Raw genomic sequence first — 15,528 nt, 5'->3', positions numbered from 1 at the left:
TGTTTTGTCGACCAACTAATCCAAATGTTCGGTGAATTTACTCTTAAATTGTTGTTATATTCTATTGTTTCAGGCTTCACTTTGTGGAAGTATTTAATATCCATACTAAAAAGAAAGACTTGTACTTTTCCTCAGATTTTATTGTACGGTACAATGCGTTTCACCAACTTGCGGCATCATCAGGTACAAATTTGCAAAAGAGACAGAGCAAGAATATATACCCTCAGGACAGAGTGGGGGCGGGGAGGGTTGGAAGGATTTGAGAGGGGTGGGGGCTCGCAGGTGCGTTGATGGATTGTTTTGACCATTTCCGGGCTAGTTTCTCGGAGAGGAGTGGGGAGGGGTATGGGAACAATTGCTCATTCCAAAGTGTCGTGTTGGGGTTTACCTTAAGTGCCTTCCAAACTAATTGCTCGAGAGCGTCCATTTTTAATCCTTTTGGGAGTGTGTGTAATATCTCTGGGACAAAGTCACTGCTGTGGTTGAATTCTAGTAAATGCTTGGTGAAGAGAGAGTTGTTATTCTGATTTTTGTGACACCTAGCGTGTTCCTTGACTCGTAACTTGATATTCCTGCCGGTCTGACCGACATAAACGCTGTTGCAATCCTCGCATTTCAGTTTATAAATGCCTGATTTGAGAAGGCTATCCTGGGTGTCTTTTCCGTTGGCTAGAAGTTTGGAGAGGGTTATGGGTGAGTAGAAGGCTGCTTTGAGTGAGGTGGGTAGGCGGTTGGAAATCCTATATGAAATATCTCCCAGAAACGGGATCGAGCACCACTTAAAATCTTTAGATACTGCGGGCTGAGATACGGAAATGCTTTTTATGGCCATTGCTTTTCGTTTTTTCCGTACTGATGTGTCAACTGGTCTGGGGTTGAAACCATTGTTGGTAGGTATATTAGTGATATTCACGAGTTCAATTTTGAAGTTATTGGGGGAAAGGGGGATGTGTAGGAGGTGGTGGATCATGGAGTGGAGGGCTGCGTATTTGTGAGAAAAGTGGTGTGCGGAATCATTAGAAATTATATGGTCTGTATATGTGGGTTTCCTATAAATTGCAAATTCGTGTCTATTATCCCTAATTGTGATTGTCAAGTCGAGGAAGTTGATGGTGCCGTTGACGTCTTTTTCCATGGAGAAGGAGATATTCCGATGAAGAGTGTTTAGGAAATTAAGGAAGGAGTCTACCTGTTGGTTCCGGTCCATAGGCATAGTATATCGTCAACGTAAAGAAACCAATAGCCCACGTTTTTGTTATGCTGATTGTCAGCAATAAAAAGATGTTCTTCTACAGAATTGAGGAAGACTTCGGCTAGGAAGGGGGACAGTGGGGAACCCATAGCTAACCCATCCGTTTGGCTGCAAAGAGTGTGGTTGAACCTAAAGTAATTCTGGTTAACTGTCATTTTGATGAGCGGGACCAATTGGTCTGAGATATTTTGGGCAATGGTGGAATCCTTGAGTAGTTCTTCCACCCTAAGCAAAGTTTCCGATATTGGTAGGCAAGTAAATAAATTGCTAATGTCGAAGGAGACTAGCCTCGCTTTTTCCAAGGCATCAATATCTTTCAATTTTCGGGCTGGCTCTATAGAGTTTTTTGGAACTGGTTTTCTGGAAATGGTCAAAACAATCCATCAACGCACCTGCGAGCCCCCACCCCTCTCAAATCCTTCCAACCCTCCCCGCCCCCACTCTGTCCTGAGGGCATATATATTCTGGCACTGTCAGTTTTGCAAATTTGTACCTGATGATGCCGCAAGTCGGTGAAACGCATTGTACCGTATAATAAAATCTTTGGAAAAGTACGAGTCTTTCTTTCTTTTTAGTATGGATCTTAAATTGTCGGTTTTGATTAGAATGAGTGCATCTTCTCAACAGATGCACTGATTGTAGTGTAATTCTTTCACAGATGAGAGCGAAGGAATTTAACTTGCGTCAACAATTATTGAAAGGCTTATGCAAGATATCTTTCTTGCCTTTGACTGTTGTGCTGATTCATTTTTCTTTCTGCTAATTTAACTGTGACCAAGTTGCAATACAACCTCCAGGTGTAATAGTGTAATAATAACTCCTCGTTGCCCTCAGTCGTGAGTACAAGTATTCAGAGACTTTTGACCCCGAGTGCTTCTCCTGTCTCTATTGCCATTCTACAGCTGAAGAATTGTTTCTTCCATTTGATAACAAATATCCTCTGCAACTAAAACTTTTATAAGTAAACATTAATTAGCGGAGAAGACTAAATTTGTTGAGTTTCGAAGGGTTATATTTGTATTTTGCTTAAATTTCGTAAATATACTTCTTAATTTGTTTTATTTATTGTAAATGGCATTATTTTTCATACTTTTTTGCATCAACTATTAAGGAATGGTGTTACATCATAAACAAATAACAAATGTATCATGTAAATATCTACAACTATTTTATATATTGTTATATATCAAAATTAATTGACTATTGTTAAAGTCAAACCCACAGCAGTAAGTTTTACAATTGTGATTAAAGTACAAAGTAATGTATGCTGCACTGATAGTTGTAATATTAAATTACTTACATGACATGTAATACTACAATTTGTAATATCCTATTTCTTTTGTAATTAAATTAGCCGGAGTGACTATGTATTTATTTTCTGGTGTGATAATGTTATATTTTTTATATGAAATGAAATAAATATGAATTGGTTGGGTAGTATTTGTGTTCATTAAAATTTTTCCATCAATGGAGGAATCGTAAAGAGATGGGAGGAATGTCTTCGAGTGTACTCGGTGGACAAGTGGAAATGTTATATGTATATTATATTTCAGGATATTAATTCAATTATTATTCCCTCGGTCCAGGGATGCCATTTATTAAGTTGAATAATAATTTAGGTTTGTTCATATTTTTTATAATATTATTCAACAAGTAGTTATTTGAATCAGAAAACATCAGAATCGATTCTACACATAACTCATGGTATGGTATATTGTCTAATTTATTCTTCACATATTTTTAGGAAAGAATTAGAAAAATTATCATATTTTAATAAGAACAAACAATCATCGTATGAAGCGAAAGAGCAGAATGTATTCCCCTCGGAAAGCCAAACCAATCGCGCTGCCAGGCAAAAAGAATAAATATTTAGAAAGGACCACTCATATATATATATATTCAACATATCATATAATGGTTGAAATATGGAATTCTTGCTTTGGCAGTGTCCAGTAACGGAAATATTTTTTCGCATGTGACCCGCTCATAGAGCATAAACATAGAATGTCACCTTTATTCGAATGAATTGTAGACTTTTGAGAGCCGACTATTTTGAACAAAGTTAGCATGTCACCTTCACGAAACGATAATTAAGCAAACAATAAATATAAAGATACAAGTTCCGAAGCAATACTTTCTCATAGACCGCGCCACGTATCACAATATAACAACCAGGTGCGAATATCGATGCTCATTTTTTTGTAAAAAGAAATGGTGGACATGGTGTACGGAACGACGCAATAAGACACAGTTCTCTGTGCACATTTTGCGGAAAATCCTGCGGAATACTCTGTATTTTAAGGAAGAGACATTTCCTCCGTCCTAAAGAAAACGTCTGAAGGAGTTGACCGAGGAATTGTCTCGTTAGGTAATGCAAAACAAATTCTACCTTTTACTCCAGACACTAAATATTTTTATTATTGACGCTGTTGAAGGAAATTTGTTCTCTCAAAACGTTGACGCTGCCAAAATTGGCAATATGCTGTAGAATCTTCCTCGGAATAATTTAAATGGAACATTATTAATCCTGTTTATATTTTAAGAAAGCTCAGCAGTTTCATTTCAAATGAGTTTCATTTAACACTACCATACCTTCTTTCAATGTCATTTAAAGTATGGTGATGAGTAATGCGGTGTTTCCCCACTGGTTACACAAATGGTGCTGTACCAAAAGAGAGCTATTCACTCTCTTGTTAGTAATTTGCCACCTCGCGATTCCTACAAACCTTTATTTATGAGGTATGGAACCATGAATGTATTTAGTTTATTTATCTCTAAGCGTCTAATTCATGAGGATATTAATCTAGAAACTCACTAATGAAGATCACACGTCCGTAAATACACCACGAGGGTCAAAGCGAATCTAAAATTTCAAAATTATTAAGGTTATTGTGGTAATTACAAATATTTCCGTTGTAATTATATTGTGCATTAAGAATACCTATCTCGGCATGCTCTGGTAGTATTAGTTATCGCATGTTTGTATAGTTTATGGTTCTATCATTTTCTCAAAACGAATAAAGTATTAAGTAATAATTAAAGTAAGAAAATCTGATGACACAAGCCGATGTAGACTAATAATGATTTCTCTCCTTTTACATATGCAAATGGCAACAAGGCGCAGTGATAGTGATTGGCACTCTACTGAGCATCAGACTACTCAGCTTATGAGTCGTGGTTCGTGATAGCGGTGCAATACGAGAGACCTTGAATAATAACCGGCAAAAGCTGACTCGGTTCGCGACTGTTAACTGGGAAGCAGCACATATATAAATATATCGTGTATCCGTCCATTCCCGGTGCTTTGGTTTTAGGTAAGTTCCCAAATTTGATGGGTGAGTTGTGAAAACCCGAATTATTTGAGTGGCTCCTTTGAAGTTGGAAATACGTGTGAAGGAAGATGAATCATATAAGTTACTACAGCGAGGATGCAATTAGATCAAGGATGAGTGTACGCCAAGCCATTGGTCATGAACTGACGACGTATGATCGTACTACGTGGTACGGCGTGGTTACAATTCATTATCGTATCGAAATAAAAGACACAATGAAAGCATTCGCCGCGCTCCTCATCGTTCCAGGTTTCTTTTACTTGGTAGATAAGGCATTATTTGACGGTGACATCTGTACTACCAAAAAAACGCACTATTTTGATGCTAGTAGTGGCCGAGAGATATCTATTGATGAAGCTAATGAAATGAGGAGTAGAAATAGTGAGGCTGTGAACATGAGTAGTCAAGGTCATGGGTTGAATTTACAAGGGAGATATGAAGAAGCCTATAGGAAATTCAATCAAGCCTGTATATCGTGCACCAGTGGATATATCAAAATGTCAGAATTTATTACTGGAAAACATAATGCCCGAATCAGATGGGCTGAAGACCTGAACGAGCAAGGGAATAAACTACTGGAACAAAAGAAATATTCGGAGGCTGCCGAGAAATACAGAGAGGCATACGAAACATGCACTAGTTATTCAATGTGCACTGGTGATAGGAAAGATTTAGAAAAACATTATCTCTCCAATGAAGGAAATTGTTACAGGATGCAAGGTAATTATTCAAGGGCGGTTGAACTATTTGAGAAGGCATTAGCAATTGACAGCGATTATGACCATGCCAAGAATAATCTAGCAGAGACGTTGAATTCTTGGGGAGACGCCTTTCTTAACTTACGTGATTATGCAGGAGCGATAGGAAAATTCAATGAAGCCTTTGAAAAATGCACCGCCAGCTACATAAATAAGGAGATATTTTCACAGAATGCCCAGAAATGCCAATGCGAACTAGATGCATATCGTTTGGAAAGAAAAGGGGATAAGAATTACAGAAAAGGCAAATTTGAGAGTGCCAAGAGAAAATATCAAGAAGCCTTTTGTAAATCTGGAGATGAATTTCACAGGAAAGGATATGAGGCCAGCATTAACAAAGCCCAGGATGAGTTGGACGCTCAAAGAGCGCATTTGGCTGGCATGGAATTATTCGGGAAAGGAGAGTATGGTATGGCTTTGGAACAGTTTCAGGCGGCTCTTACAAAGTCCCGAGTGATCAAAATGAAGAACAAATACGGCAGCAGACTAAGCGAGGCAAAGAGTGAGGTAGAAGCGAGGAGATTGAAGTCTCTGGGAGACAAGCTGTTTGCTAATTGGCAGTACGAGGCAGCTCTGGAGATATATGAGGCCGCATGCAAAACATCTAAGAATTCAAAAGAGAAGAGCTTGCATGCAATGAACAAAGAGAAAGCAGAGACTATTATAGGAATCTTATCTTCAGTTGGGGATCTTTGGAAAGCTGGTTGGGATATAGAGAATGATGTGGAGGAAAACGACAGATCGGAAGAGGCCAAGGAAACCTTTGGGAGAGTCTTGTGCAAAGTCAGGGAGGGTTTAAGAATATGTCCCGATGATCCAAGTCTAAAACGATACGAAAGACTTGTGCTGTGGAAAGAGGAAGGCAATGAGCTTTTCAATAAAGGCTTGGAGTATCAAGAGAGAGGGCTGGAATTGATGAGAGATGCGAAAGAGCATAGAGATAAACGGAAGTATGAATTAGCAAAAGAAAAATTAAAGTGCGCTAAGGTCGAATTCTTCAAGGCGATGGAGAAGTTTCAAATCGGAATTGAAACCGATGCTAGATTTAAGGATTGCTTGGAGTTTGTTGAGAAGCAAATTAAGAAGGTCGATAACTCAATAAAGGTTATCGAACGGGAAGTGCTCAATCTGAAACTCATTGACTTGAAGATGAGGGTCAGTGAAAGGAGGGACAGAGACGATGAATTTCCTGAACTTGGTGGAGTTGGGAAACATGTCACGTATCATGCGCAAATATAATTAATTTCATATTGTTTAAAATGAATATCAGCTAATTAATAAATGAAAAAATGCACAAACCTGAGTTATAATAATATGTATGGGAAGTTGATTCATTGAATAAGTCGCATCCCTGGACGGAGGCTGTAATGATAAAAGTAAATTCCTGAATGTGATATGTATATAACATATCCACTTGTCCACCCGGTACGGTCTGACACACTCATCGCATCTCATAACGAGTCCTCTATGGACTGCAGCAGAGAAGTCTTTGGTTTGAATTGGCCTGTATGGCCATCCAAATGTTTTAACAGCGGCCTAGATGGATTAGAATCACTGGGAGTCAATTTGCGACTTAGTACGGTGGGTTTTGTACAGACAGTTCCCAATCGAATGATAGTGACGGCTGTTCCTCCTGTGTAAAGTTACGTACACTGCACTTCTTGTGTGCATTAATTCAAAACACTGTCATGCAATGCAATATTCCAATGGAGCCTCTAATGTAAAGAAAAAGATAAGCTGTGCTCTGCTGTCATAATGTCTTGACATTTGAAACAAACATGGTGTGAAGTAATCTGACTTTAGTGACCTATCAATGGATTAATCTCTCATCTGATGAAGAGTAATGATATTGTTTGCATAGAGTCATCAGAAAAGGATAAATTGGCATTATTTAAATAATTATTACATGTTGTAAACTGTTTATTGACAGAGCAATGCTCTCAAGAGATTCAATTGACATCCGATGCTCGGGAATAAAGATCGGGCGAAAGTGGATGTTATATTTTTTTAGGACTGACTTAAAAGGAAAGAAATGGGCCCTTTGTCTCATTTTAATTGTAAATCCAAGTGGGCAAAGCGTTTATTTGTGTGTAATGTAGAATGGGCGTACATTAGAAGGGACGGGAAAGGTATTTTGATAGTTTTTTAATTCTCTTGCATATTAGGGAAATTAAGTATTTCAAATTAAAATGCATAGAATGTTTACTTACTGTTAATTGAGTAGATCGGAGTAATTAACAAATAGATGGACTATTTTATAATATATTCTAAATAAGGACCTTCCTCCGTTAGATAATATTGATTGCAGAATTGTTCAGCAGATTCAATTCATATTTTCTGAAACATATGATGCCTTAATCGCATTTTGATAATAATATAAATGGAACGTTGCTAAAGAAGGAGGGGTTTTATATAAATAAGAACTATTGCTGTTTGCAAAGAGTGAAATGGTGGGTTTAATTCAAGGCATTGCTCTTTCCTGATTGACTTTGTTCGTTGGCTCACGATTGGAGGGCAAAGAATTGGTTTTATTCATGACCACGGTAGACTATTGATTATAATCAATCATTCCTATAAATAAAAAAGTGTAGGATAAAGTATGGGTACATTTTGATATCATTTAATCAATAGAAAGTAAACAAATGATTCTGATTCTACTTTCCCCGACATCTCCAGAGAGTGTTTTATAAAGTTTATACAATGTTATTAATATATATAAGTTACCTGTGCTGAATTGGGAAACATATATTCGATTGATAACGAGTTAATTGAGTGCCTATCCCATAATGTAATTGCAGGGCTCAGTGTTTTATTGTTTGTTGGTATGTAATTGTGCCCTATGTATTCCTATTTCCTTTGTGAATTATAGTTTTTACTTTGTACAACATTTCCCCATGTATTCAGTAATTCAGAATCATTGTGTCACTGTTCTTCCAATAAGATACCAACATGTGTTTAGGTATTTGGTGTGTCTGTGATACATTTCAGATGGCCCATTGCATTTCACATTTGAGCTCAGCTTTTCTTGAATGCCCTGCAAAGTGAGAATAGTATTAGTCTTACAACGTTTTTTAATTGGAGAATAAAATATATATCTTTCCAAAAAGTGCTTCCATTTTCACTTTTGGTGGCCATGGCCGCTGGATGATGGATTCCATTGGGGCAATTAAGTCTACAAGGACACAAAGTGTGAACGTTTGGAGGAAATGTATTCCAGATAACCTTTTCTCTTTACTTTATAGACTATGGCCATGTATATACTTACAGTGTGGTGACGGAATGACATTCTTTGTGTCTATTGAGTCTTCTTGAAAGATATATATTTTTAATAAAATGCATTTAGCGTTGTATTCCATAATCTGATTGATTTAAAACAAATGAATGAAATGCAATCTGTCTTTTGGTCCAAATTGAGACAAATTGTGCGAGTTGTTTATGTAAACATTGCAATGATTACAAAGCGTACAAATCCTATCGCTTGACAAGGATGGGCCAATTATTCCGATGACCCCAATCAATGCAAATGATTTCTATGCTTTGATATCATTGCATTGTAATCCATATTTGCGGAAGGCTCTTTCAAAAGTTACTCTCGCCACAACCTCCGCTGTTTTTATTAAATTGTAATTTTAGGGCATTAGTCCAATGCATTCTGTGCTGACCTAAGGCCTAACAGATAATACACAGTGTGTTCTTACGGCCCACTGCACACTTGTATTTGAGAGACTCTTTGTTTGTATTTAATATTATTATATTATTTATAATATTGTGATGATACAGTATATGAATTAACATATGTGAAATTTCAAAATGCAATGTTGATGATCAGATTTGTATGTTTATATATATTGTTTGTTTACATGCTTTAAGATATTTGTTGGAAACTAAACGTGAATTGAAAAATGGAAATAACTTGATAGAAACTTTATACTCCGGGTCATATGATTACAAGGAGATTCATTTTGTGAATAATCACTGATATTGTTCTCCCAGGATGTAAAATTTGTATTAATAATATACACCTCGAAATATTTTTGTGTAATAACCCTTGGTATATACTTTTTTAGGAACTAAAATGTTTGAAATGCTTTGGTTTTCTTTGAAATGTATTCAGTCTTGGTCACAAAATCCAGAGTTATCACACGGATGGTATTAAGACATGTGTAAGACAAGTATATTGTTCATAGTGTTTGTGAAGTACCAAAAAGCATCATGAAACTGTTGTATGTTGCAAGTGTAATGTAATAATAACTGTGATTCAATGCATGTCTGAGCATTCAGTCTCATCCTCGAGTGAAGACTGGGGAACTGAATGAGTAAACTGCATTTATGATTGGAGTTGGGTCAAGGAATGAAGAGAGGGAGAGGGAATGGAGGCAAAGACGCTTTGATGGAATCGGTTGGAAGGAGAGAGTTGAGATGCCCTTGGAAATCATCATTAGGAGATCTAATGTATCTTCCAGTTCATAATTTCCTTTCAACCTTGACCGAGTGAGGTCAAGGTGCGAAGGAAAGGTTTTCTACAATAAATACTCCTCCACTTAATGCTTCCTGTGACTGCAATGCCCTGGACTTCTCCGAAATCAGTGCGACCTCTGGGTCAATCTCCAGAGAAGACTCTTGGTGAACAGTTGACAATGTGCCAGTGTTGTTCCTGTGAGTGTTAGTACCATTCCATCAGCCGGCACCAACAATTTCCCATGCAATAAAGGGCCCTCAGTGTCACTCTGTGGACAGTTCACGTTTGGAACCTCCTGTGATTGATAGCCCTGTCAATATCCCTCTACCAATTACCATTTCATGGTTGCATCTATCCCCTTGGCAGTGGATGGAGTGATATCTGTGAGTGAATGTGTCAACTCCAACCCACCGAAGTGATCATCCTCCATCTGCTCCAAAGGAGGAATCTATCTGTGAGCAGTATTCTTCTTGACAAGAAGTGTGGAATGGTTGATAATCCCTACTCTGCATGACTCTTAGTGACCTCTGCCAGAATGACAGATTGTCTTAAAAGCCAAGAACGACTGCTCATCCCTATAAACTTCAACAATTTCTGTGTTTCAAAAGGTACACAATAGGCACAGGTTTCCACTCAAACGTCAGATTACCAAAAGAAGCAATTTGGATGTCACTGAACCTTGAATGAGTGTAGAGACATGGCGGTCCAGCTCTCAGACACAAATGCTGTGCTTCAAGCATGTACCTAAACTTCATACCACCTTCACGGATGACTAATTCATTTTAATAGCAGATCCAGTCTTGTGTGAAAGATACAGTATCTCTTCAGGATCTTCCACTGTTCAATGTCCAAGTCCCGAAGTCCCTGAGGTATCATTTAGGCGAGGGGACAAGAGGACTCTGCTTATAGTCTCCCCCTCCCTTGATCCAATCCACGTCTACGTCCAGACGTCCACATTATGCCCACGGTGCACTCTGTCTGAATGCATTCACTTCCTGGAGGAATGAGCACACGGCAACGCAAGAGACAAGGAACACGCTCTCTCGTCCCGAGAAGAACACACAGCCAGCACTCAGCGTGAACCTGGACGACCATTCGTTCCTGCTTCCCTCCCGGCGAGCTTTCGCTATGGCTTCAGCTGGATCTCCAGGTCACCTTCCAGCGCCTCCTGGAGAACACCAGGCTGGAATTACACAGGGCCAGTCATCAGTACCAGTATCTCATTGACGGAGCAAAGGGGCAGCAACCTACTCTCCTTGATCTTCCTGGAACGGAAAGAGTAAGTGACTATCCTCATTTCGTCTCTCTGGACTCTGTCAAGGGCAGCCTCCCTCGGGGTTGCTCCTGGACGCTGTCCATAGTCTACGTATGTGTCTTCATTAATGGTCACTTACTCCATTCCAGATGAACCACACTTGGCACCCAGGTCACTGCCATTGGCCCCCAATCGATAGGGCGGACCCTCATGGAGAGAACTTCAAAGATTTGACATCTTGCAGTCACTGGATCTCACCCACAATGACCTTTCTTGTTCTCTGGGGAACATAAACGCAACAGACACCTCTACAGTGGAATGAAGACCTTGTCTGGCTCATACAAGGCAATTAACTGTTGCGTGCCTTGCGCAAATGTTGATTCTTTCCCGCCAATAGTTGCAATGCTGTAATCCCTTGGTTTGCTCTCATTTCAGTGATCTCTCGTCACTGCCCTCAGTCGTGAGTAAAAGTATTCCGAGACTTTTGACCCCGAGTGCTTCTCCTGTCTCTATTGCCATTCTTCAGCTGAAGAATTGTTCGTTCCATTCGATAACAAATATCCTCTGCAACTACAACTTTTGTAAGTAAACATTAATTAGCAGAGATGACTAAATTTGTTGAGTATCAAAAGGTTATATTTGTATTTTTCTCAAATGTAGTAAATATATTTGTTAATTTTCCATATGTATAGTAAATGACATTATTTTTCATACTTTTTTGCATCAACTATTAATAAAATGTATGGCATCATAAACAAATAACAAATGTATCATTTAATATATCTAACAATTATAGAATATATTTTTAAATATCAAAATTAATTGACATTTGTTAAAGTCAAATGAACAGCAGCAGGTTGTACAATTGTGATTAAAGTACAAAGTAATGTATGCTGCATTGACACTTGTAATATTAAATTACTTACATGACATGTAATACTACAATTTGTAATATCCTATTTCTTTTGTAATTAAATTAGCCGGAGTGACTATGTATTTATTTTCTGGGGTGATAATATTATATTTTTTATATGAAATGAAATAAATATGAATTGGTTGGGTAGTTATTGTGTGCATTTGAATTTTCCTGTCTATCGAGGAATCTTACAGAGATGGGAGGAGTGTCTCTGAGTGTACTCGGTGGACAAGTGGAAACGTTATATGTATATTATATTTCAGGATATTAATTTAATTATTATTGCCTCTGTCCAGGGATGTTACTTATTCAGTTGAATAATAATTTAGGCGTGTTTATATCTTTGTAATATTATTCAACAAATAATCATTTGAATAACGTTAAATAAATTATATTTGTGCCTGATACGTGAAATGCTTCCCAATTCCACCAAGTTCAGGAAATTCATCATCTCTGTCCCTCCTTTCACTGAAAATCATCTTCAAGTCAATGAATTTCAGATTGAGCACTTCCTGTTCGATGACCTTTATTGAGTTATCGACCTTTTTAATTTGCTCCTCAACAAACTCCAATCAATCCTTAAATCTTTTATCAGTTTCAATTCCGAGTCGAAACTTCTGAATCGCCTTGGAGAATTTATCCTTTGCACTCTCAAATTTTTCGTTGGCTATTTCACAACTCTGTTTCTCTCTAAGCTCTTTTGCATCACTCATCAATTCCAGCCCTCTCTCTTGATACTCCAAGCCTTTATTGAAAAGCTCATTGCCTTCCTCTTTCAACAGCACAAGTCTTTCGTATCGTTTTAGACTTGGATCATCGGGACATATTCTTAAACCCTCCCTGACTTTGCACAAGACTCTCCCAAAGGTTTCCTTGGCCTCTTCCGATCTGTCGTTTTCCTCCACATCATTCTCAATATCCCAACCAGCTTTCCAAAGATCCCCAACTGAAGATAAGATGTCTATAATAGTCTCTGCTTTCTCCTTGTTCATTACATGCAAACTCTTCTCTTTTGAAATCTTAGATCTTTTGCATGCGGCCTCATATTTCTCCAGAGCTGCCACATACTGCCATCTAGCAAACTGCTCTTCTCCCATAGACATCAATTTCATCGCTTCCACCTCACTCTTTGCCTCGCTTAGTCTGCTGCCGTATTTGTCCTTCATTTTGTTCACTCGGGACTTTGAATGAGCCGCCTCATACTGGACTAACGCCTCACTATACCTCCCTTCATTCGACAGCTCATCACCGCATTGACAAGCAATCATTGCCGCTAATTCTGTTTGTGCTTTTAAAACATTGCCATGGTGCAACTTTCCGTCCTCTCTTCTATTCCCATGAGCAAGAGTGTAATTCTCCAGGGCCTCTTCGTATCTCCCATCTGGAAACATAACACCACCTATTGCACTCAGATCAACGCACATGCTATGCCTTCTCATCCTAAGGCTCTCTTAAGTTCCGTGTGACTGCTTAGTGAGTGTTTTTTTCATGACACGGCCACTGATGAAGTTCCTTCGGAGACAAGGGTTGGGAAATGGTGTTTCTATTGGGTGACTGAATTTAGTTACTGTTAGAATATGTTTAAGGTATTTGTGTTTTTATGAAGTTTCAGTGGAGATTGTGTTGCCTTGTGGTTATTTCAGACAGTGCCCTGCATTGCCAGTCCTTGCATATATGTACACGGTGAAGATTAAATTTGGCAATGGATGGAATCTCGTGAAATAACCACAAAGCACGTTCCCCTTCACGTTACCTCAATTGATAGATCTATGTAATATTTTTATAGTATGTAATTGTGCCCCATGTATTCACATTTCTTTTGTGAATTTTGTTTTATAACTTTGTACATAATTTCCTCTTATATTGAGCATCCTTGTGTCAATGTTCTTCCAATAACATACCAAAATGCGTGTGCATATTTTGTGTGTATGTGAGGCATTTAAAATGGTCCATTGCGTTACACATTTGAGCTCAGCTTTTCTTGATTACCCTGCACAGTGATAATATTAATATTCTTACAGCGTTTGTAGAGTGAAAAATAAAATATATTTCCCTAATCGCTTTTGATAGCACTTGTCATGATTTGTTTATCCCAAACCTCCGTTAATTGTGTGCTGCCTGGTAATAGAGGAGTGACATTTTACAATTCCCACAATGACCACGTTGCCAGATGTATGGTTAAGGAAGAGCTGGCAACGCTTGGGAATTCCCCCACCAAGGGAACTACAGGGCTGCTGTGGGATGATCCGCGAATGTCACTCATCGGAGGTAGGAGTGTTTACTCTCGTCCCTGGCAGAGGAAGTGTTTCTTTAAAATGGGATAACGCTCCCTTCGCCCATAGCATACTAATGATGTTGTATATCGATACGCATCGAAATCCACCGTAAATCGCGGAGATCGTATTGTTGATTCTAAACATTAGGGGTGACAGTTCAAAGGCAAACGAACATCGTTCGGCAATGATATCAACCAACGCACACTGAGAATACGAGAAGTACTTACCGAGGGCCTGCGATATTGAGCAAGGTCTCACGGAATAATAAAGTTCATCTATCCAATGGGGTCATGTTGATGAAAACAACTCTTCTGTACGTGTAATTGATCACAACTGCTTTAAATACCTAAGAAATTGAATGAAGACATGCATATTATCCCTACGAAAGCCATTTTCCGTGTCTACCTTATAAATTAGAACAACCCGTTTCTTCTTCATGAAGATGAGATTACTCAAGGTTGGCACTCAATGCCTGTAATGAATCTCTATTATCTTCAGACAAGTCGCTATTTCTTCCTAAACCCAATAAATCGTAATCACTGCCCTCTCAGTTTTGTTAATGTCTTTGGAACGCCCAAACTTGGAATAGCATAATTTGTATTCCCATTCGAAAATAATTTTGAAGTAACAAATAATTCAATATCCATCTTTGAGAAACATACATTTTCCTCGTTAGAATTTCACTTTCTGGCAACTCTTTGCGGCACGCGCTTGCATAAATATGTTGAGGGAAATTTGTATTCTCTCTAAGTCAGGGTGCATGTGGAGAGAATTAATACAGAAGAAGGTTGACGTTCATAGTTAGGTTATCAATTCACTGTCACAAAACGATAATTCTGAGCAGTAGTTACTAAATTCTTGAGGAAGAAGTTTAGAACCTCCTACAAGAAATCGAAGTAAATCTCATATTGCAACATCAATAGCGAAATTGATATTAGCGTGTTCTTCACAAATATCCATATCAATAATCTTCGGCTGAGCCTTCGCCAATTATACTTAATTTGCTAGCACATAATGCATTTGTCTTATAAAGAAGACTTTATCATATTCCGCCATTCATTCAAGCATCGAGAAGTATAAACACGTTGCGAATATCGTTTTTCTCTTGTTTTTCCACATTATCAGCGGGAGGTTTGGCGGATTGGATTGTTTACATTTATGTCTGTACAAAGATTTTGCAAAATAAACTGCTGAATGTCAGCATATCTAAAAAGGGCACACTATCCTTCATTAAAAAAAACGCCGTAAAGAGGTGGCAGAGGACTTCTCTTCTGTTAATA

The 15,528-nt window shown here is 38.2% G+C and overlaps 1 protein-coding gene across 2 annotated transcripts; it reads left to right on the top strand.

Moving 5' to 3' along the window:
- Positions 1 to 3,468: 3,468 nt before the first annotated feature.
- On the top strand, positions 3,469 to 11,759 carry LOC139686670 (uncharacterized). Of its 2 annotated transcripts, XM_071583715.1 has the most exons (4): positions 3,469 to 3,620; positions 4,371 to 11,080; positions 11,206 to 11,401; positions 11,492 to 11,759. In XM_071583715.1, the coding sequence occupies exon 2, from the start codon at positions 4,653 to 4,655 to the stop codon at positions 6,579 to 6,581; it is 1,929 nt and encodes a 642-aa protein (XP_071439816.1). In that variant the 5' UTR covers positions 3,469 to 3,620; positions 4,371 to 4,652; the 3' UTR covers positions 6,582 to 11,080; positions 11,206 to 11,401; positions 11,492 to 11,759. The 2 variants fall into 2 exon arrangements, with proteins under 2 accessions (XP_071439816.1, XP_071439815.1); XM_071583714.1 differs by having other exon boundaries at positions 11,206 to 11,759.
- Positions 11,760 to 15,528: the final 3,769 nt, after the last annotated feature.

The sequence above is a fragment of the Hetaerina americana genome, unplaced genomic scaffold, assembly GCF_022747635.1.
Source record: "Hetaerina americana unplaced genomic scaffold, ioHetAmer1.1.p SCAF_147, whole genome shotgun sequence".
In the NCBI taxonomy this organism is placed as follows: domain Eukaryota; kingdom Metazoa; phylum Arthropoda; class Insecta; order Odonata; family Calopterygidae; genus Hetaerina; species Hetaerina americana.
The sequence above is the reverse complement of the archived record's forward strand: the minus strand, read 5'-3'. Positions and strand labels throughout refer to the sequence as shown.